The sequence below is a fragment of the Genypterus blacodes genome, unplaced genomic scaffold (assembly GCF_046128005.1).
Source record: "Genypterus blacodes isolate CSIRO-AG114 ecotype Tasmania unplaced genomic scaffold, CSIRO-AGI_Gbla_v1 ptg000012l_1, whole genome shotgun sequence".
Taxonomy (NCBI): Eukaryota; Metazoa; Chordata; class Actinopteri; order Ophidiiformes; family Ophidiidae; genus Genypterus; species Genypterus blacodes.
The window spans coordinates 6,462,271-6,484,307 of NW_027466826.1; the positions used below are offsets into that span (position 1 = coordinate 6,462,271).

General features: G+C 43.2%; 2 protein-coding genes across 2 annotated transcripts; one reads left to right on the forward strand and one right to left on the reverse strand.

Annotated features, from left to right (window-relative positions):
- The first annotated feature begins 296 nt into the window (after positions 1-296).
- On the forward strand, positions 297-6,579 carry slc25a28 (solute carrier family 25 member 28). The gene is made up of 4 exons (XM_076163697.1): positions 297-826; positions 3,020-3,248; positions 3,980-4,036; positions 4,528-6,579. Exons 1-4 carry the CDS (start codon positions 485-487, stop codon positions 5,106-5,108), a joined length of 1,209 nt encoding a protein of 402 aa, XP_076019812.1. The 5' UTR covers positions 297-484; the 3' UTR covers positions 5,109-6,579.
- An 11,085-nt stretch (positions 6,580-17,664) lies between these two features.
- nkx3.3 (NK3 homeobox 3) lies at positions 17,665-21,042 on the reverse strand. Its single transcript, XM_076162054.1, has 2 exons — positions 20,546-21,042; positions 17,665-19,779 (listed from the first exon to the last, which is right to left on the reverse strand). Exons 1-2 carry the CDS (start codon positions 20,787-20,789, stop codon positions 19,277-19,279), a joined length of 747 nt encoding a protein of 248 aa, XP_076018169.1. The 5' UTR covers positions 20,790-21,042; the 3' UTR covers positions 17,665-19,276.
- Between the last annotated feature and the right edge of the window lie 995 nt (positions 21,043-22,037).

The window sequence follows — 22,037 nt, forward strand, 5'->3', positions numbered from 1 at the left end:
TTAATTAATCAATCAATTAATTAATTAATTTAAATTAGGGTTATCTGAAAATGCATGTTGTTGTCATGAACAATTTTAGATTCAGTTGTAGCTCAATCTAACCAAACCAACTAATTTAACTCCAATCAATCACATTATATCACCGCATTATATTATTTACTGTGTTAAATAATATGTCATGTAAAACATATATAAGTCGTCTAAGGCCACATGAGTTTTAAGCGAACACAATCAAGATCGGCATGTCTCTCATCCAATAAGAAAGGGGGGACTTGGTTCTCGTAGCCAATCACAGTCCACTTCCTGCTAGGCGGGCTGTGATGTCGCTCGGTGTGTTTGTGTTTGTCCACCTTGGCCTTGGCTAAGAAGGGAGGAAGGCTGGAGAATCAGCTGGAAAGTCATCCCGGGGGAATGTAAAAGTTTAACGCCGAGGTCACCCGTGCCCGCGCCCCCCTAAAGACTCAACATATCACCCGGTTTCTCTATGGAAACAGATGGTTTTGTGAAGAGGCGTCGGATGACAGCGGAGACCACAAGCAATGATCCCGGCGTTGCTGGTGCATCTGCGGGAACTGAAGTTCGATGGCTCGGGGGCAGATTTTGGGGAGTTTCGGAAAGTATCGTAGGGAGTCTAAAACCTCGGATCGGAGGCGAGACAGAACTACAGACTGTTGATTTCATCCGGACCCCACAAGACCAGATAGAGGACTCTGAACCGGACTATGAGGGTTTACCACAAGGATCCTCCACCAGCACCCACATGTTGGCAGGAGCCGTGGCCGGAATCATGGAGCACTGCGTTATGTTCCCTATCGACTGTGTCAAGGTAGCTTGGCGCAGAGGCTAACTAGCTGATTCCCAACTTTTCTGGAATGTCCTGTGCGCTGGGAATGATTGTGGCTGACGTTTTGTTCGGCAAAGCTAGTTAGCTTAGCCACAAGAGCTGAGTTAAGGGTACAAGGTCAGCCAGCTAGCTAACCGCTGACAGAGGCTAGCTTCGTTAGCCGCTACTGGCCTGTCAAGGAAACTTAATCAGTCCAGAGAGTCTGATAAAGTCATTAACTCCTACTTCCATTAGTGCTTCGCTGGTCATAATTGTCACGAAGATGCACACAATATATATTCGTATTTAATAATGGTAATTTAACGTTAATTATAGTGAGCAAACATGTTGTAATTTGCTCTTTGCTGACAAAAACAAGTCCCAAGTTTGCTATTTCACTTGGAAATGAGTGCTTATACGCACTTAAGTAGAGGTTTCTCCAGTCTGTTACCTAAACAAAGTTTGCATTGCTGATCGATACACCACACACAAGTCCATCACTAACATGCATGCAGGGTGTGTGTCAGTGTGTGTGTTGATCACATGTGTGTTACGCCATTTAACAAGGTCCAACTTTGTTTGTTTGTGGAATCCTTGTTAATGTGGAGAAATAATTTGAGTATTATTTGAGTTGTTATTATTGCATCACACAGATTCAGCTCCATGGAGGTAAACACTGTGACATCATGTTGGGTCCAGTCAGTTGGTTATGTCACATTATAAGACTTGATCCACATATCCTCCACCTGCAGGCTGCCTTTCACAGAATATAGACCAGGCCACATGTGTACAGGCTCTTCTGCCGTGCACAGTGTTTGTTCCCCTAGAAATTCAGATTAGACCACTCAATATTGTGAAATACAGTCCTAACAACCAACAAATATACCGTATGTGCACTCAAGGATGGCAATGGGATTGATTCAGGGCTTGATACGATGCGGTTGCATTGCTTTGCATCATTAATAGACATAGAAATCCACAATATTGTACTCTTATGTTGTTGGCTCAGTTTTTTATTTAGTTGTCGATGATTATTTTAACTTTGACCGGTTAAGCATTCTGGACTTTGTGGCTTGTTATGGTTTACTGTGGCTATTATGATTTGTTTTATATTGGTAATTTGGTTGAATCAGATTGCTATCCGTCATATTCTATTATAAAACAGCCCCTTTTTCACTATGGGGCTGAGATGAAATAGCGATGCACTGATTGGCTCAAACAAGCATCATAAATGGCTGACAAGACCGAGGCAAAAGGAGCAGAGCATGTATTGTTGACAGCCAATAGGAGCCAGGGTTCCATTCAGCAAGCAGATAATCAAGCAGTTCATGCTTTAACCGGATTTCCCTTTTATTGTCCGCCGGTCTGAAACAGTGAGCTGCTCTCATAACTGTGCACTTCTTCACAGTACAGAGCCATGTTTTGTGTTTGCTCTACTTCAGAGTGAAACGTCATACGAACTTTGTGTAGCAAACACAACACAGACACGGCAAACACACAGCTGGTTAACGTCCCGCCAGTGTTTACGTCACTTACGGCGTGTTGTAGAAACCTGTAACACACAAATGAGTGTGGCTCTCTGTAGTGACCTTAGGGGGGGGTTGCATAGTGACAGGCTTGTGTGTCGGCCTTAGCTGAGGTACTCCAACCAACATTGGCTCGGTCTCTTTGGGAGCTGCATTCTTCAGCCGTTAGTAAGAGTGACTGGAGGCCCTGTTTACATTTTGATAGCGCTACACACACACACACACACACACACACACACAGAGGGGTATACGTTTGTGCATTCAGCTGGAAGTTTGGTACGTTGCTAAATCCTCAGCGACAAGCCCAAAGTCTCCTAGCAAGCTTGTGTGTGTGGGTTTGGGTCAGTGTTGGAATGAGAAAGGTGCGATATTATGGTCTGTGATGAAATGTTCTTTTAGTGTGTTCCTGTCCCTCTCGGTCGTTGGAGCTTGGCGCTTGTAGCAGCGTACTTCCACTTCCTTCTATTCAGTACATAATGTGAAACAGCACATTTCCCCTATTTGACCCACAAAGCAATGCATTTCCTTCATGTAACAGGCAGACTTATAGTAGTTACATCCTTTTCAAAGCTAGTAAAACTAATCTTGAGCACCTACCCTGATCAGATTCTACACACATTCAGTTTGATCATATTATAATTGTTGCATTCCAACATTTCCTCTTTTCCAGACTCGCATGCAGAGCCTCCAGCCCGAACCCGCCGCCCGCTACAGAAACGTAATGGACGCCCTCCGGCGAATCATGATCACCGAGGGAGTCTGGCGGCCAATCAGAGGGCTGAACGCGACAGCTATCGGGGCCGGACCGGCTCACGCTCTGTATTTTGCCAGCTATGAGAAACTGAAAAAGACTCTAAGTGATGTGATTCATCCAGGGGCAAACAGTCATTTGGCCAATGGTACCATACATTACACACACACGCACGCACGCACACACTCACACATACTGTGTCGTACAGGCTGACACGAGCTTGAGATCAGTGTGGGATCTGACAGCAGGGTCACATTAAGGACTCCAGCCCACACGGCCCTTAATATGGAGCTGCTGTCTCAGCCTAGTCCATATATAGAGCACTCAAACATGGGAGGCTATCAAGACTGGAACTACCCTCTTCGCGGCCACATGTTTAGGCTCTGAGCTGTAAATCTCAGGCCGGGTTTCGGGGGAAAGTTAGCATTTAATTTTAGCACAGCGACTGGATAAAATGGAAAGAATCAACCAGAAAGTTAGTTTGGGGAAACTTGTTCTGAGTGTGAATCTTTTCCTTATTCCTCCTTCTCCCGACTTCTCCTTTGTCTCCTTTCTTTCCAGTTTAGTGGGAGGTTGGGTAAGTCCCTCTTTCTCCCATCACCTGCTCTCTCATGGTCCCCTCTGTCTCATTCATGGAGTTAGTGAACATGTCCCAAGGGAGCAGTTAACAGCCTTGTCCACTAGAGGTCTCTCTTAGTTCACATTTTGCTATTTGAACTAAAGGGACCGGTCACCCTGTATGTACCGTTTGGGCCACAACACCCAGATGTTAGGGGGATTTTGGACCCAACAGGTCCAAAATGCTTTATTCCCCTCTCATTCTCTGCCTCTACGTTCTTTCTGCATGTTATAGTAATTTGGGAGGTGTGTTTGTTTCAGGAACGGCTGGGTGTGCGGCTACACTGCTTCATGACGCAGCTATGAATCCGTCTGAAGGTAAGAGGCTTAAAAGTCTTTTTTGGGGGGTGTAGAATGGATTTTAACTGGGGAATATAGATGGAATTGTTTCTGCTGTGAGTGAGGTTTGATATGACAGTTTGCCATTTAAAAGAAGATGGTCCGAGGTGCCAAACATCTGCACTTGGTGGATGTTCCCTTGCAGTTTCGTATTCGCTCCCACAGCTGCCTTCAGTTCAGCTGCCCAAACACATCCTCTGAAGGCCACTAGTCTCATTTGCACCTGTTCAATGTAGCTCGTCTTATACACACACACACACACACACACACACACACACACACACACACACACACACACACACACACACACACACACACACACACAGAAGCCAATCCTCATACAGCTGCAACCATCTGTTTGTTTGCACAGAAAGTGTTTAAGGATACTGTTGCTAATGGCACGTTGTTCTGTTGTGTTTCCCCCTCTTGTCATCATTCCGCCCGACAACACGGACACATCTGGCTTTCAGTGGTGAAGCAGCGTATGCAAATGTATAACTCACCGTACCGCGGCGTGCTGGACTGTGTGCGCGCCGTGTGGCAGAAAGAGGGCATGGCAGCCTTCTACCGCAGCTACACCACCCAGCTCACCATGAACGTGCCCTTCCAGGCTCTCCACTTCATGACATACGAGTACCTCCAGGAGCTGCTCAACCCCCACAGACAGTACAATCCCTCGTCCCACATGTTGTCCGGAGCGTTGGCCGGGGCCATCGCCGCCGCGGCTACCACCCCTCTGGACGTCTGCAAGACCCTGCTCAACACCCAGGAGTCTCTAACCCTCGGCTCCCTGTCCTCCGGTCCAGGCCAGGGCCCGGGTCCCGGCCCCGGTCAGGGAGCCCACAGACGCATCTCAGGCCTGGCCCACGCCTTCCAGACTGTTTACAAGCTGGGCGGCCTGCAGGGCTTCTTCAAAGGAGTCCAAGCGAGGGTGATTTACCAGGTGCCCTCCACGGCTATCAGCTGGTCGGTCTACGAGTTCTTCAAGTACGGACTCACCAAGCGCCAGCACAGCAAGAGGAGAACGCAGCAGGTGGAGGCGGAGATGTAGACGGGTCTCCGTCTGTCACGTCGTTCTGCCCCTCTCCTGAAGTCAATACGCACATAGAGTCTAACTAATCTCCACCTCACGTGTCCCAGCTCTGTCAGACCGCACAGATAAGAAGAAGGACATCTTCAACTCCTGCTTGAATAGTTCAATTCCACTACCATGTTTAGAAAATGTGGCATTGTTTGAATTGTTTATTTCTAGTTGTTGTTGAGGTAATTTACACAGTATTATAGTTTACCTGGACTTTTTTTTTTTTAGTAATTCAAGTGACCAGTGACTTCTTCCGATTTTGATGGGGAAATGTGAAAAATGGAAACACGTTTAATGTTGGAAAGATAGACAGCAGGAGGCGCTAATGTGTTGCTCGCCTTTCTGTACGAGATCTTTGCTTCTCCGGGATCAGATCTACTTTCCAACCCATCCTAAAATGTTTTATCTGCTAATAAAAATGCTGAACTGACTCCTGAACCAGGGCCTTTGATTCTGGATTCATGTATGGAGTTTGTGGGAAAAAAATTCTCCCTCTGTGCGTTATTGGATACAAAAGCACTTAATCGACATTTTCTGATCAAGACTCAATGAATTAAGAATTGGAGAAAGAATCACACTTGAATAAAACGTTGAATGAGTTAATGAAGATTTATTTGTCATCCCTACACATGTGCATTAGCCTACTAAGGGCATCTTCACTTCACTGCTTTGGTCTGTGAGTTTTGCCTTTTATTAGGAGGTTTCCAGTTTCACATCAAATGAGCCACACTAGTCCAGAACCAATTGTAGGGGTTCAAGAACGGGACAACAACCTGCCACTGTGAAGAGTAGTGATGATGATGATGATAAATTGATGGGTTAACATTATTTTAGTCAATTTCAAATATGATCACACTGCAGATAAATAAGAGAAGCTTGATGGTATTTATTTGATTTGACTCTTTTTTTTAATTGGTGAATTTGAACTATTACTTTGATTCTTTGCACATTGGAATGTCCCTGGTGATTATTGGAGATATTTCAAGTGTATGTTTCATTTTTATTTATTAAATTTGATTCCTTGAACGCTGCTTAATTTACTGTGAAATGTAAATGGGTTTCCATTTGTTCTCATGGTTGCAATTGATCAACCCCCTGGAATTATTCAACTGCACCATTTCATGCATTGTGTTCCAATCACACTTGGCTTTACCTTGATGTTTGTTTGGCATTAACTGAAGTCATCAGCCTGTGTAAGCAGCCTGATAGTTGGGTTTGATATCATCTCCTATCAGTGTGTGTATAACGACTGTAAGAACACAATCGCGCAGAATCACATTGAGTTCAGTATCTTATAAAGTCTAACCTGTGGCACTGTTGTCAGAATATACATAAACTGAAGCTGTCATTCTTACTGATGTCTGTTGTTTCCAACACTGAACTTCTCTGTCCAATAAAGACGGAGCCGTGGGCCTCTGCTCAGTGCTCATACATGCTGGGAGCTCCCATGTCCAGTTTTGATTTATTTGTAAGCTCAATATTTGACCCAAAGTGTAAGTTAGAGTGGTAGAAGCTTCCAGATCTTCAGGTATGTCTGAACTCCGGCTGACATTTTAGCAGGTTGAAGCTTTATGGGGATAATTGCCGTTCACTAAGCCTTTGAATAAACCTTTACTGATCCACGTGCTATTACTTATATAACAGCACGGAGATAGAGGTTATGAACTCCACTACAAAAGGTGGAATTTATCTTGTAGATTCCAAAATACTACTCTTATGTTATAATGACAACATGTAAAGTCTTATTTTCTTTGGGAACTATTTTACCTCTATTTTCCATCTGTATTAAGAGAAGGTCACAAGCGCGTTACTGAATCTTACTTTTTAAAACCACAGAGGCTTGAACGTTGTAGTAATTGAAATCAGCTTTTGCGTCTGTTAAAACAAGTGTATTAATATTGACTTATACAGTCTCACAGCAGCTGTACTACCTGTGCTTCGCAAACACAAACCAGTCCAACCAGACAAGCTGATGGTAGGAGTCAAGACTCCTGTAGAGTTCTTCCAAAGTGCACGCACTGAATAAACTATAAAAAATAGTTTCGCCACAAGTGTCGCAGGAAGACCGTGTTTGAATTCCAACGTCAATTTCATCAATTGGGTCAATTTCTGCTCAACAATGTTGTGTTCTTTTTAGAGAAGCCTGAGGCCATGGATGAATGACAAATCAGTACAACAGACATTTGGAGCATTTATGCAGTTTTGGGGATTCAATTTCAGTTGGAGGTGTCTTCAGCACAGGTGCAGATCTCAACTTTTACCCTCAAGAACAGAAACAAGTCAGACTGACAGCAAATAGACATCAACACTGAATCAGTACAGAAAAGCTCCATGCACCAGAGAAGCTTTGGAAGTCAACATGATGCAGAACGAAGCACATCTTTCACATGGAGTTCTTATTTGATCAGTACACAACATTACATAACAATTCCTTAAATGTGCAAAGATTTGTAAAAAGACACACAAAGGATATACTTTTTAATAATACAAAAGTTCAACGCAAATGTAATTTGTGAGAAATCTAAAGGTCTGCACAAAACATAAACAAAGTAGAGGCTTTGCGATCATAGTGAGGAGTGACACACTCACACACTCACACAACCTGTGTGGTAGTCAGACAGACACCTGTTCAAACAGTGAGTGTTAATGAAGCGTTTCTCTTTCTCTCTGCCCACGTGTGTACAACATTATGTCTCTCTCTCTCTCTCTCTCTCTCCCTCCTCTCTCTCTCTCTCTCTCTCTCTCTCTCTCTCTCTCTCTCTCGCAGATCTATCGAAGCAGTGGGGCAGCATAGGGTTAACACAGCATGTCCCATCTCTCTCTCATTTCTAGTTGTCACTGTCACTTTCAAGGCCAACTTTATTTGGATACACACACACACACACACACACACACACACACACACACACACACACACACACACACACACACACACACGCATAAAGCTCTATGTGTATTGCTGTAAGCCCATGTTTTGGAAACTGAAGCTTGCGGTCAAATCCCCTTTCAGCAAACACCTGTGAAGTGGTGCTTTCTCTCTCTCACACACACATGCACACACGCACACGCACACACACACACACAATCCATGCATACTTAGGAATGTGAAGGCCCGAAGCGCTCCGGTCAGGTTCTCTCTCTCTCATTTGTCCACCTTTTCTCCTCTCTGCATATTTATCGGTCTTTTGTTGCTTCTCGTCAGATCTCTCTCCATATATTCAGACAAATCATAACTAGACCACTCAGCATGAATTACAGGGTGATACAGGATCACGCCGTAATATTCCGACTTTATTCCATCCTTGCCAACATGGAATGGATTAGGTGTGATGTTAGGCTCTCCATCTTACTGGCTGCGATACACACACGTTCAGGTTGTGATCTCACGCTCCTTACGGGTGCTGCTGGATAAAGGAGCTGTTGCTGTGATCCCTTTGGCTGCTGCTGCTTCGCTCTCCCACTTCAGGGACATAGAGCACCTTTTGATGGGAGAAGAGGAGTGCAGCCAAGAGGAGAAAGAGAAAAGCTTTCCTAAATTTTGGGATTTTGGGATAAAAGAATGTGTCTAACATGGTTTGAGCTGGTGTAGCTTGAACAATGATGGATTGTGAACTTCTACTTCCTCCTCACCTCACAAGGAGTTGCTGCTCTTTCATGTTGAAAGGAGCCAGTGGTTCCAGTCATCTGATCAGGTTGCCTCTTGTAACACCTCCTTGGGGACATCTTTAAATGGAAATCTAGACTATTTTGCCTCCGGTGAACATCTTGGGATCCCCCAGAAAGAGCTGGAGGACGAGGCTAAGGACAGGGATCAGGGTTAGTCTTCCTCCATATAGAGTAAACCCAAAGAACAAAGACGACAATATAGTGCCATTTACAGTAATAGTAGACTAGTGGCATAGAATTGTCCTGTACACTTACTTACCACTTGCATCCATTGTTGGTATCAACATTAAATATTGTTGATATAAGTGAACTCAACAAAATCAAACATTAGACAAGTTAGTACCCCAAAAGTCAATTGCAATATTGGGACATATTGGGCATCTTGGACATATTGGGCATCTTGAGCTATGGTCATCTTCAGCTATGATGTCATGTGATGTCATATGGGGAATGGGACAAGTGATGTCATATGGGGTGTTGTGTGATGTCTTGTGATGTTGTGATGTCATATGGGATGTCGTGATGTCATATGGGATGGAACTGTGTGTTGTTTATTTATTGTCATTTATTATTTATTTATAGTTGTTTATTTATAGTTTATTGCTGTTTATTTATTACTGTTCAAAGATTCAGGCACAGCACAAATGCATTTTGTTGTATTATCATGTACAATGACAATAAACGCTTTTCTATTCTATTCTATTCTATTCTAAATGCACCTGTGCCTGTGTGTGAACTCTGGACTGGCTTCTATTCTGTGTTTGATTAGTGTGAACAATTATGAGTCTCTTTATTTTAGTGAGTGAGAATGTGTTTAGAGATTTGCAGAAAGATTGGCTTAGATTTGCAAACGGTGTCTAACTGCCTGAACTTGATAAATGTGTTTAGGCAGCTGAGCCATTGGTTTAAAGAGCGATTCAGGAATACTGTAACTCAACCCAGTCCTCATCACAATCCTTCTTTTTTCTTCCTTGGCTGAACTTTTAGAGACTTAGCTCTGAAATATTAACATGATTTAGACAGCAACAACACCAGTCTGACACTTAGATCTTTCCCATATGATGGGATATCTTGTCCATTAGCTGCTCCTTGATAAGCTGCCCTGCATGTTTTCAATCCAACCATATCATTAGCTGCTTTCACCTGGTATACCGGGAATTCTTAGGCTCTCAGATACTGACATAATAGAGGCGGGGGTAGCGTTATCTAGCCCAAAGTTACAACTATACAGCCATATTCGTTCAAAAGCAAGAGAGAAGTACATTTAGATGTCACATGATACAGATCGACCAGCCCTTGGTGTCAGAATATGGGTGGGGAAACATAAGGCAGCTCCCTGGGGACTGATTTGGAGACCCCTGATATTTCAGGAAGGAGAGAAAAGGGGAGTAATGTTACTGATGCTGGTAAACTGATATCATATATTACAACTGCCAGCAGTGCCTAGGGAGTGTTCCTAAATGAATACTTTATTCTGCTATGATCCCTTTGTGATCAAAGCAAAACACACACACACACACACACACACACACACACACACACACACACACACACACACACACACACACACACACTCACTCACACACTCAAAGTATCTTGTCCACACTGCTTACACAAGAATGACAGACAACTTTTGTTTTGGACTTGAGCGATGTGTGCATGTGTGCTTGTAGATGTACACTTGTGCGTGCGTGCGTGCATGTGTTTGTGTGTGTTGAGTTGCAGCTCTTTGAAAGGTTTGTTAGAGGTTTTTTTTGACCTTGCTTACCCTCTAAAGAAATATGTCACAACATTTGAGACAGAGGAGAAAGTATCCGACATCTGCATTCATTCGTAACAATGCTGCAGTTCATCAGACACTTCGAGTCTTAAAGCTCAGTGTGTGTGTGTGTGTGTGTGTGTGTGTGTGTGTGTGTGTGTGTGTGTGTGTGTGTGTGTGTGAGAATGTGTGTGCGCCTACGTGTGCATGAGAGTGTGTGAGACTGCCAAAACCTCACAGGTGCAGTCAGGGACACAGAGGAAGAAGCCGGCCTCCTGCACTTTGAACTTGATCTTGAAAAGAAAGACGTCTTTCCTTCCTGTCAAATAAGCTTAACTGCTTTGCCTTTGGGCTGCAGTCCACACACACACACTAGTCTGTTGAAAATCGTACAGGCCATTCAAATATACAACTATTCATGCCAATTACAGTTTTAATTGTTTCCTTACTGAAAGAGTAGAGTTGTTGCGCTATTCTATACTTTTGTCTTTTGTTTTGAATTATTTCATCTATTTTACTTTGAGTATGTGTGTGTGTGTGTGTGTGTGTGTGTGTGTGTGTGTGTGTGTGTGTGTGTGACCACCTCGCCGCACTCTCCTCCCTGACCTCAGCCCCTCTACCAGCCCCTCAATCAATGCAGTAAATCTCTCCTTGATAAATTAAAGTCCGCGTTCAGCTCCTGGGACCTTCCTGTGTTCGTATCACAAACTAATTCTGCTACCGTGGCAACAGAGTGAGAGCAGGAGGGAGTCAGCTTTGTGACATCAGACTTGAGTTTCAATATAGCTCGCTATCCCAAAAAGTTCCCGCACTCATTAAAGTGACAAACTCTGTTGCCATCTTTAAATCTTGACGAAAAGTAAAAAAGCCTTATTTGGTCAGTAGTAGTATGGGCAGTGTGAACAGGATGAGATAGCAGCTGTTCTATTCTGCTCTCTCTCTCTTTCTATTCTCTCCTTCTCGACTGTCCCACTGTCTTGTCTGTTCTGCCCTTCTACTTATTCTAACTCTGGCCTGTGGGGCTGTTGTCCAGTTCTAATGGCTGCTGTGCTGTCTGTCTCCACGCCAGAGGGCCCCCAACCCCAGCAGGTCGTCGAGTGTGTGGACCAGCAAGGTTCCCGGACCCCATCCACCATGCTGACCCCCTCCACACACACACACATATCACCCCTTACTACCTACATGGACTACTGCTCCAGCATCAAGACTCTACAAAGGGACTCTCTCTCTCCCTCTCCCTCTCAATTGGTCTCTCTCTCAGGACTCAGGTTGTTTGTCATTTTTCACAAAATGTCTCTCCCAAGGTTTCTTCCTTTCCAAAAATTTTTTGGCCCCGAGTCTTCTGAATGGTTTCTATTGAAGTGAACAATATTGTATCAAGAGCAAGAACATCAGCTCCAACTGCGTTTAATCAACACCGAGAGAAATTCATGAAATGTAGCCAAAAGAGAAGGAGAGACAACAATCTGGCTTTGCAGAAAGTTTCACATCCCTTCTGCCAGGGATGAGGAGTGGAACAGGAAGAGCAGGAGGAGGAGGAGTACAGTTTGAGAGGTCATAAGTGGGGCGTGAGTAGTTTCTTTATCAGTCCACTGATAGTAGTTGTCTCTGTGTCAGAGCTGCTCAATGCTTTGCTTGTCTCTGCTTATCACCTTTAATTAAAACATTTGGATTCCTCTGGCTGGCTCTGAAGGAGTGTGTGTCTGTGCATGTGCGTGGGACGATGAGAGATGAGAGATGCGAGTCTGAGGAGAGAAATACAGCAAGCAGGTTCTAAGCCTTCACTGTATTTAAGTGTCCATCTATGGGCAGAGAAGTTGAACTACTTGTTTCCACAGCAGGAGTGGGCGTGTACTCAAATCATTTATTCAAAGACGAATTATCTGTTTTTAATTTTACAGAAATACAAATAAACAAGTATTAGCAGTACAATTGGATTATATATTTAGTACAGCACAATGTTCAACACATATAGGTACAGTATGGATATGGATCATAATTTTGTTCATAATATAGGGGGACATTTTATTGTCATGTTATGTAAAAATTTTAAATTGTGTATTTTAAAATTGCACGCACACACACACACACACACACACACAGTCTGTGATCTGTGTTGCTTCCTAAATAAGCCTGCTCTTAATAGGTTGTGGGTGGGCTCATCTGCCGACCTTTCTAATCCTCTCTGTGACCCTTCACCTTCCTCTAACAAACACGGAGGACTGATTGCTGGAGTTCTAAGCATGCTCAGTTGAGACTGCTGAAATGTGTAGGATTAGGATGACATTAATTTAGCATTTTGGCAACACAAGAACAGGAGAAAAGTAAATCCCTGAAAGGAAAAACGACGCATGGCAGACTTCAGGAAACTTTAAAGGACTTATGAAAACAAGGAACGACGACGTATACAGGAAAGGTTAGGAGTAACACAAGAACAAACTAGCAAAGGACAAAGGAAAACAGGGAGTATATGTACACTTGGGGGAATGAGGATCAGGTGTGTAAACCACCGGTGGAGAGGAGGAGCGCGAACTGATGACAGAGTCACAAGACGGCAGGTGCGGGGAACATGAACAAAAGGGGAAACTAATCATGGAGGGCCGGACAATCAGACAAGCAGGAAACACTCAAAGGCCAGACGTGAAGTCACAGAAATGAGGAGAGGTGAATAAAAACAAAATAAACAACCTGGAATTTCAGGAATTAGTTTTTTGTTTCAACATTATTACTTTTCACGAGTTCAAGAAATTTGAAGGAATTTGAAGGAAATTGCTGTATTTCTTATTCATTCTTGTTACATAGATACTTACTCCATATCGATACATTCTATAATTAAGTACAGTCAATAAAGTGAAAAGCTTTTATTCTTATTGTGTAAAGACATCCTTATTTATGTGAAAACTCATTTAACTTCAAAGATCAAAGCTCATCCATTTCTTTACAGTTTTACGTCATTGGCCAAAGTTATACCAGGCTTGATTACAAAGACACTGACCACTTATAGTTCAATATTACCAGACAATACAGTTTTTTGTCTTTTTGTGGGATTTGTTGATAATCCTGAATGGAATAAACGATAAAGAGGATGGATGGGTGGACGGCAACTAGTCTTTTTTAGTTTTAGTTTAATCAAGTTGTTTGTTTATATAGCACATTCCATATGATATGGGTCTAAAAATAGTGTTCTTCAAGACAAAAAAGCAACAAGGAGACAAAGATCATACATGATAAAAACAGGAAAAATTTAAATTTATAAATTATAGATAAAAATACTTAAACATAGAATAAAACAAATTATGCTGACTCATAACCTAATCATAATGAATTTGTGAAGTACTAAATGTAAGCATGCGTATTAAAACATATCATGAAGATTAAGTCTTCAATCAGGAACTTAACTAAAACGATAAAAGAGGGGAAGAGGAGAGCTTCAAGATAACAGCTGTAGTGATGATATATATGTGACCAAAGAGGGAATATATGATCTCATGAATTTGTTTTTTCACTGCAAACATTTACTGTAATTGCCTCATACGGGCCAAACAGACATGAAAAATACCAAACAGTACATTCATACAGCATGTGTTCAGATTGGTGTGTTATGTGTGATTCCCTCAGAGAGCAGACGGGCCTGTGAGTGCTGATGTGGTCGGTGTGTGATTGATGTGCCTTCCTCAGAGGGAGCTGATGTCTTTTAGCTTTTACTGTAAATGTTTACATTCCTACATGCACTGAGGCTATCTGCTAATAGTTTCTGGGACAGACATGAAGAGTCCTCTGGGTGGGATTATTTCCAGTGTATGTGTGTGTGTGAGCGCGTGTGTGTGTGTGTTTGTGTGTGTGTGCGTGCGTGCGTGCGTGCATGTGTGTGTGTGTGTGTGAGAGGGGGGGTGTTTGTGTGTGTGTGTGTGTGAGAGAAAGAGAGAGAGTGGGAGAAAGAGAGAGAGAGAGAGAGTCAAAGGGTCAAAGGTCAGAAGCAAATCTTTTTAGGGTATTAACCATGACCCCATTCCTTCCTGAGTCCTGCCCCTTGTCTGCCCCAGGCCAACACATTAACACCAGAAAAAAACACAAACTTTAGTAAAAGTGACAAATTCACAATGTCAAAAGTTCAATGTCTAAAGTGTACATGTTTAACCAAACCTTTAAGCACCAGCAGTTACATTTCCACATATTAAAGTACAAGAACAACAGAAGAATTTCCAGTGAGAACCTTGTATCTCAAGCTTCATGCTCTCTAATCATTTGAAGTAGAGGTGCTGAGAGAGGACTTTGCCTCGCACCAGGCCAGACTATGGTTGCGTCCAAATCATATTCAGTCCAATCAGGTTGGATTCTGTGCTGTTGCCTCATATCTGAGCTCTGAGTCAGTACATCCAAGTGGATCCAAGCAGACTCCTTATCTGTTCTAAGTGAAAGAAAAATGACGAGACGTTCTTCCCTGCTGAATTGTTCCTGATCTTTTCCACAGATCTGTTAAGGTCCAGGTCCAAAGTTTTGGACTTGGCGCTTCCAGATACAGTAAATGTGTTCCATTGGTCTGAACAGCAGCAGCCGTTATGTTAAGATGATATTATTCAAATCAACGAGGCCCTTGAGAAAATAATTCCTGTTACAATAGTCTCATAGGGAATGTAGGTGTAACTGTACTTCAGGAGCCTTGTGAGAATTCTCAGTCAATGCATTTGAGTCTTAAAAGTGCGGCCAAGCATGGATTAGCTGAGGAGTGTCATTCCTGTGCTATTGTAGGCCGGCTGCACCCTCATTACATTCTACTCATCTGAGAAATATGCAGCAACATAAAAGACAGCAGGAAATTACCTATTGTAATTACATTTTACTGGCATTAAGTCATTCTTAAATGTGCCCTTTAATGTTTTGTTGGAACACGACAGCAGGGTGGTGTTGGTGGCTGTTCAAAGAGGAAGAGGAACATGTTTGTGGGTGAGCCTTTTCACACCAGCTTACAAGGGAGTTCCAAGCAAAGGACAACTCCAATTGTTGACATGTGTAAGCATTGAATTTTGCTGCATAAATTCAAAAGCTTGATGGCTCAGGGGTAATTAAAACTTTAGGCTGCTATCAACAAACATAACAAAACTAAACTACACAATGAAGAGATGAAAACCAGTGTTGAATTGATCCAAGTATTGTATGTGCAGCCAAAGCCTTCACTTCACAGGCACATAAGACAGTAATTAAAATCAAACCAGTGACTAAAACCTGTGTGTACATTCAGTTCTAGTGTTTATCTGAATTGCTAGACAATGGACCTCTGAGCACAGATTCTAAGGGCCCAACGTATAGCAGTTGTCTGTACATTGATTTGCATCTAAATAAGCTTCTCATCTTCCAAAGAAGAAGAAGAAATAACTGTGCAGACCCCGCCCAGGCAAGGCAGCGGGTCCCGACGGCATCAGCCCAAGGTCCTGAAAACATGTGCTGCAGAATGTCTTCATTTTTAGAGAAGGTCCCTGTGCTATGCAAGACATCCTGTCTGGTGCCGGTACTGAAGAAGGCTTCCCAGTACCTCCGACAACGACAGACCACTGTGAGAGTCATGTTCTTTGACTTCTTCAGGGTGTTCAACCCAACCTATCAATGTTCCTTTATGAGAATTTATAATAACTAGATGAATGAAGTACTATTATTATTCTAGTTGTTTCTTCTGCCCTTCTCTTCAGGGCTGCACGGTGTCTCATGGTTACCACTGTAGCCTCACAGTCGCAATATCTCTTCCTAGAACCTCAAAAGGACTCAAATCCTATCACTGTTGGATCAGTCAATGAAATAATTCAATAGAACACAATCAATATGGGCTTGTAGCTCCAACAAGAACCCATAGTGTGCTTCTTATGTTTTTGGACGACACTTGAGACTTTTGAGGCTTTGGCCAAACAGATAATATATGTCGGCAATATGAATTCATTCTTATTTATGTCTTTTGATTGGGTTTGTTAATATTTTGTTCACCTCCTTCATCATGTATAGGATAAGGAATATGGAGCTATAGTGTTGAGGTATGTAAGGAGTGTTATACAAGTTGTTGCAAAGCCATTGACCCGGTTCAGCTCGCTCCGGCAGATCAAACCCAACTGACACTATGCAAAACAATCTAAAGTTAAACCTTTCTCTGTCTCTGTAATTCACTCTCTACTCAGTTGTTGATCTGGCATCACAAGAACAAATACTCCTCTTTCTTCTTTTATCTGGTCACGGTAGACCACAATGGAAATATTCCCTTACACAATGCGAATAATCAGAGCAGGCAGTGGCATTCCTCAGAGCAAGAATGCACCGCCATGACCTTTTGTTGGCAAATCACTCCTGTGTGGCAGTGGATTTAGTCTTGAAAAGCAAATTACCACTTCCAATGATACTCCCTTGCTAAATGGAAATGATTAGACTTAATTGTGTTCTCGTCATTTGTAGTTGGACAGTCGGAAAAAGAAATCCCTCCCACCCAGAAACCTGTTGAGCGCAGAACTAAGCACTTAGCGCGGTTTAAAGTGGTGTTTTGATGTAAAAGAGATAATTGAGGTTTGGACCGGTGCCAGTGTGGGACACAAGGTAATCCTCTCTGCCAAACAGGTTGTTGTGGGAAAAAGTGAAGTTAAAGTATGTATTTTTACATTTTATGTCTTAAAAAGCTGCAATCCATGTTCTCATAGTGATATTTGCTTGCTATTTGTAGAACTCTACCCAAATGCGGGGAAACTGAAAACTCCATCTGATGCATTTACTGTTATCAACCACTAAAATCCTAACCACGTAGAGAAAAAAGCTCTTATCTGTAGATCTGTAGTGAGAGCTGCCCGGGAGCTGCAGGCTTTGGTGCCTAATGCTGATTGGCCGGTGACCACAAATAAACTATAAAATCACTGAGCCCATTTAAGAATTATCGTTTGCTTTTATTTTCCTCTCAGCAGTGTGTTGGGTGTATACCTTTGGGATGAGGGTACAGTCTTCTCCGTTAGACATGATTAATGTGTGCTGAATTCTATGCTGGTTGCATGGGGCAACATCTCCTCGGTCTATTGGCCGTCTCTGACTCATGCAGCTCGTGCAGGACTCTCTATAAACAACAAAAACCACAGACCTGCTCCAAACACATTCCAAACATCACCAGAGCTGTAGACACATTTGTTGTAACTTTAGACTTGACTTGACATGATCCAACATTTTTTGCAACTCAACTTTGTCTTTGAGAACAATGGGACTTCGCTTGGACTTTTGACACCTTTTGATACTATTAAAAAGTGTCAGATGAAAGGACAATTTAACCATTTAACTTAACCATTAATCAACAGCTTTTTATTCAAAACAACTTCCTCAGATACTCAATAACTAGAGGGTACACACATTTTGACATTGTACATGACTGATACAGCTTTGATGGCTCAAGGTTTTATGACTTGAGACTTAATTTGATCTGTGACTTCTCTGTCTGGGAACTTGTATTTGAGAGAGACTTGCCTGTGTGTGTGTGTGTGTGTGTGTGTGTGTGTGTGTGTGTGTGTGTGTGTGTGTGTGTGTGTGTGTGTGTGTGTCCGAGACAAGAAGCAAAAAAAGAGAATAAAAGGGGAGCTGATGTCCGGCCAGATTCACAGATAGACATTAAGCAGACAGCAGTGTCCAAACACACACACACACACACACACACACTTTTTTGGTCATTAGCCATCTTTGTTCAGCCTTAAAGCCACTAAATCTGCTTTCACTGCACACAAATTCATCCCTGACCAACACACACACACACACACACACACACACACACACACACACACACACACACACACACACACACACACATTTCAAATCATTAAGACCGGAAACACAAAACGTGAAGAATGTTCAATTGCGGGTCTTAACTTGTCTTTAATAGCCAATAAATACAAAATAGCAGGTAATTTGACAAACTCAGTCTTTTAACACCTTGAAATAAGGCGTTCAGAAGTTAGAATCCTCTAAATGACGCGTCTCATTAAAGAGAACATCTAAAACCTATAGAATGTTGTCGCACTGAACTGATCAACCTGAAGCCCACATTGATTTTGATTTGTTGTTAAAGCTATTTGAGATGAGAATGGTTGAATAAATAATAGTGATGAGGATTTGGGAGCATCCTTATTAAACAACGTGCATAGTTTCTGCACATTGTAAAGCACAAAGTGTATGTTGAGTGTGTTTGGGTCATTTGGCTCTTGTCATTGCCTTGCGGACTAAATGCTATTCTTCTTGTTTTGAAATTGTGGTTTTGGTGGAATTTGCTGTTCCAGAATTACAGAAACAGGACTCAAGATTCCACATTAATGAGTTTCTTAATGGATCAGGGAAGAAATTCAGATCTATTTAAGCTCACAAACAATGGACCAATAGAAACACAGAAGGTGTCTAAACCACATACAAATATTCACTGCAGGCTAGTTAGACCGTCAAAGTTAAATTTAGCTTTTTGTTGTTTTGTCCTCCAGCCACTTTTATTCATATTAAGATTGTATGAGCCATGAATAAACACAACTTCTATTGTTGTCTAAATAAACAAGCTGCATTGACAAACCACACCTCTGTGATATTTGCACTCATTTGCATGGAGCTCCGTTGTATGAATGTTTAACCGTGTATTCCAGAGTCATTGTTTTTAACCCTTGTAAGACTCGTGCTGAATAAAAAGTAATATTCCTGATCAGAGTAGATGTTTGACCCTTTAGAGTCAGCGTAACCCTCCACACGACATCCTGCTGATCCAGGGCTGGAAGCAGCAGTGCAGGCAGGGATGGTGGTACTGGTATGCCTGGCTCAGGGGTGCAGTCACGGGGATCAGGCGCTCATGGGTCCGGTGGTGATACTGTTTCTGATTGTCCCTCACCAGCACCTTCACCGCTACTCTCTTCGGAGAGCCGCATACCGCCAACTCGGTCGCCATTTGCCGCCGTTTGGTTTTATATCTCCGGTTCTGAAACCAGATCTTCACCTGGGTCTCGGTGAGTTTCAGAGCCCCGGCCAGGTCGGCCCGCTCGGTCCCGGAGAGGTACCGCTGCTCGTTAAAGCGGCGCTCCAGCTCGTAGACCTGTGCGTGGGAGAAGGCCGCCCTGGACCGCTTCTTGGTGGCGGGCCTAGACTGCCGCTCGTCGGATGAGGAGCTGACCCGCTGCCGGCCTTCATCTCCGTCCTCCGCCTCCTCTGCCTCTCTCTGCCCCGCACAGCACAGCGGCTCTACAGACACAGAGAGTGAAGAGGTTACACAGCTGTGATGAAGGTGATGAATTGACTTATCCAGGTGACGGATCCAGGTGTGTTGGTACACATTGATCTCACTGAGTGTGAATTAACAACATGACCAGATGACACAACACAATGTTTTGGATTTGAACATGAAATCCCGCTTGGTTTGTTCCCCACAATGGCCTCAAACCGACCATTTCCGCTTATTCTAATTGTGTCCCCTTGTCTCAAATGCTACAGAAAAGGGAAGTAGCCCGAGAACCCAGACCTGAGGGCCCAGATCCGAGGCCCCGAGCCAGATGCCGAGTCAAGTGAGAAAACATTAGAACCTGACACAGCAGAATCGTTTTATTTGCTCCTGAAATTGTCAAGTTTTTGTCGTTTTTGTCAAGTTGTCTTTTTCTTACAAAATTACTTAAACAAACACATTTTGAAAGGAATTCATTTTCCAAAAAAAAAAAAAAAAAAAAAATCTGGCGAAATAAATCAATTATTTTCTTATTTCACAAGACCTCAACCAATCTCTCTCTCTCTCTCTCTCTCTCTCTCTCTCTCTCTCTTTCTCTCTCTCTTTCTCTCTCTCTCTCTCTCTCTCTCTCTCTCTTTCTCTCTCTCTCTCTCTCTCTCTCTCTCTCTCTCCATCTCTCTCTCTCTCTCTCTCTCTCCATCTTTCTAATCTACATCAGCATTTCCACTAAAAACACCGTAGCAAAATCAAAAACCCCCTCTATAGAAGAAGGCAGAATCCTCCACTGACCTTCCAGGTGTTCCGTTTCCTCTCCTGTGGATTCCTCGCTGTAGGTGCCGGGTCGAGGGGTCCCACTTGACACGCTGAGTCCAATACTCTTCACGCGACTTCCATCCACGTCCCGGTGAGACAGGATGTGGTCTCTCGCGTCTCTGTCCCGGTTCCCCCCGCGTCCGGCGCAGGTGTTCCCCCGGACATCATGTCGTAAAGTGAGGATGTCGTTGATGGAGAAGGACGAAAAGCTCAATGTCATGATTCAGATCAAACCACACACAGCTCCCCAGTCTTGCGTGTGGTTTCTTTGCAGACATAAAGAGATCAACCACCTGGAAACAAAAGCCCTTAAAGTTGATCCTTCGCTTTATTCGCTCATTCTTAAATTCTGATGAAGAGTCAGATGAAGAGGGCCCCCCTTTTGCTGTGCTAATGAGCAGCCTGCATCTGTCAAGTGTGTTGGGATCGTCTCAGCAGGCGCAGCTGTGTGATGGAGCTTTGATAGGGTTTCTGCTCTGCCAGGTCCCTCCTCCTCCTCCTCCGCACCGCCCCACGCAGCTCCCCAGATTCTGCAGCGCGCACATGCTTCCCTCTCTCTCACACACACACACACACACACACACACACACACACACGCTGTGATGTTTGGCTTCTCTTCCTGTTCTGACCCACGCTTGATTAGGTTGGGTTAGACATGATGATGATCTCGCTCGGTACAGGAGACATGTGGGGTCTTCAAGGAGGTCTGGATACGAAGCGCTGCATGGGGTTAACGAGAGACTGGGGTGCGTTCCATCCTGCGAGGTGCGGTGAGTTTCATTTACTCTGCAGTGAGAAGCTTTACAAAATGTCAAGATTTTCTGAGCCTGCAGTGACAAATCAAGCTTCCTCTTTTGATTTTATGAATGCACGTGCGTGTCGGGGTTCATGTTGATTATCTACATGCATGATGGCATGATGGAGGTCGTGGCTCTATGATCAGCAGGTCACATGTGGATGCAAGATGCTCCGGCCATCAGCTGGAGTGAACGACATCAGTGAGAAACACGAGGACACGAGAGTCTGTCTGTCTGTCTGTCTCTGCCAATATGCAACACAAAAAGCGCTAAAACGTATATTTATAGCAAACTTACGCTTCTTTACCGTTCACTCCACTGACATAATCAATACTGTTAGTAATCAGTGGGGATCATTGGTGATCTAACATAAAAATCAGACCTGAACCTGATCTATACTTTCTAAATGTCACATATGACAGACAATAATAAACTCTAGTAGCTTTGCCGGTGTTGTTACCTACAGTCTGCGTTTACATCAGTAAAGTATTAAAGTAAAGTTCGATCGTAATATATTATAATATATTTGAACCTTTCCGGTGACAAAGAATCTGTGACAAAGACAAAGAATCTGTGTTTTGTCTCGACAGGTGACAACAACTTTTGGAACTGAACAGGTGAGTAGCGCCGCCGTGTGGTCGTAACTCCAGGTTTCCAGAAAAGAGTTAGAG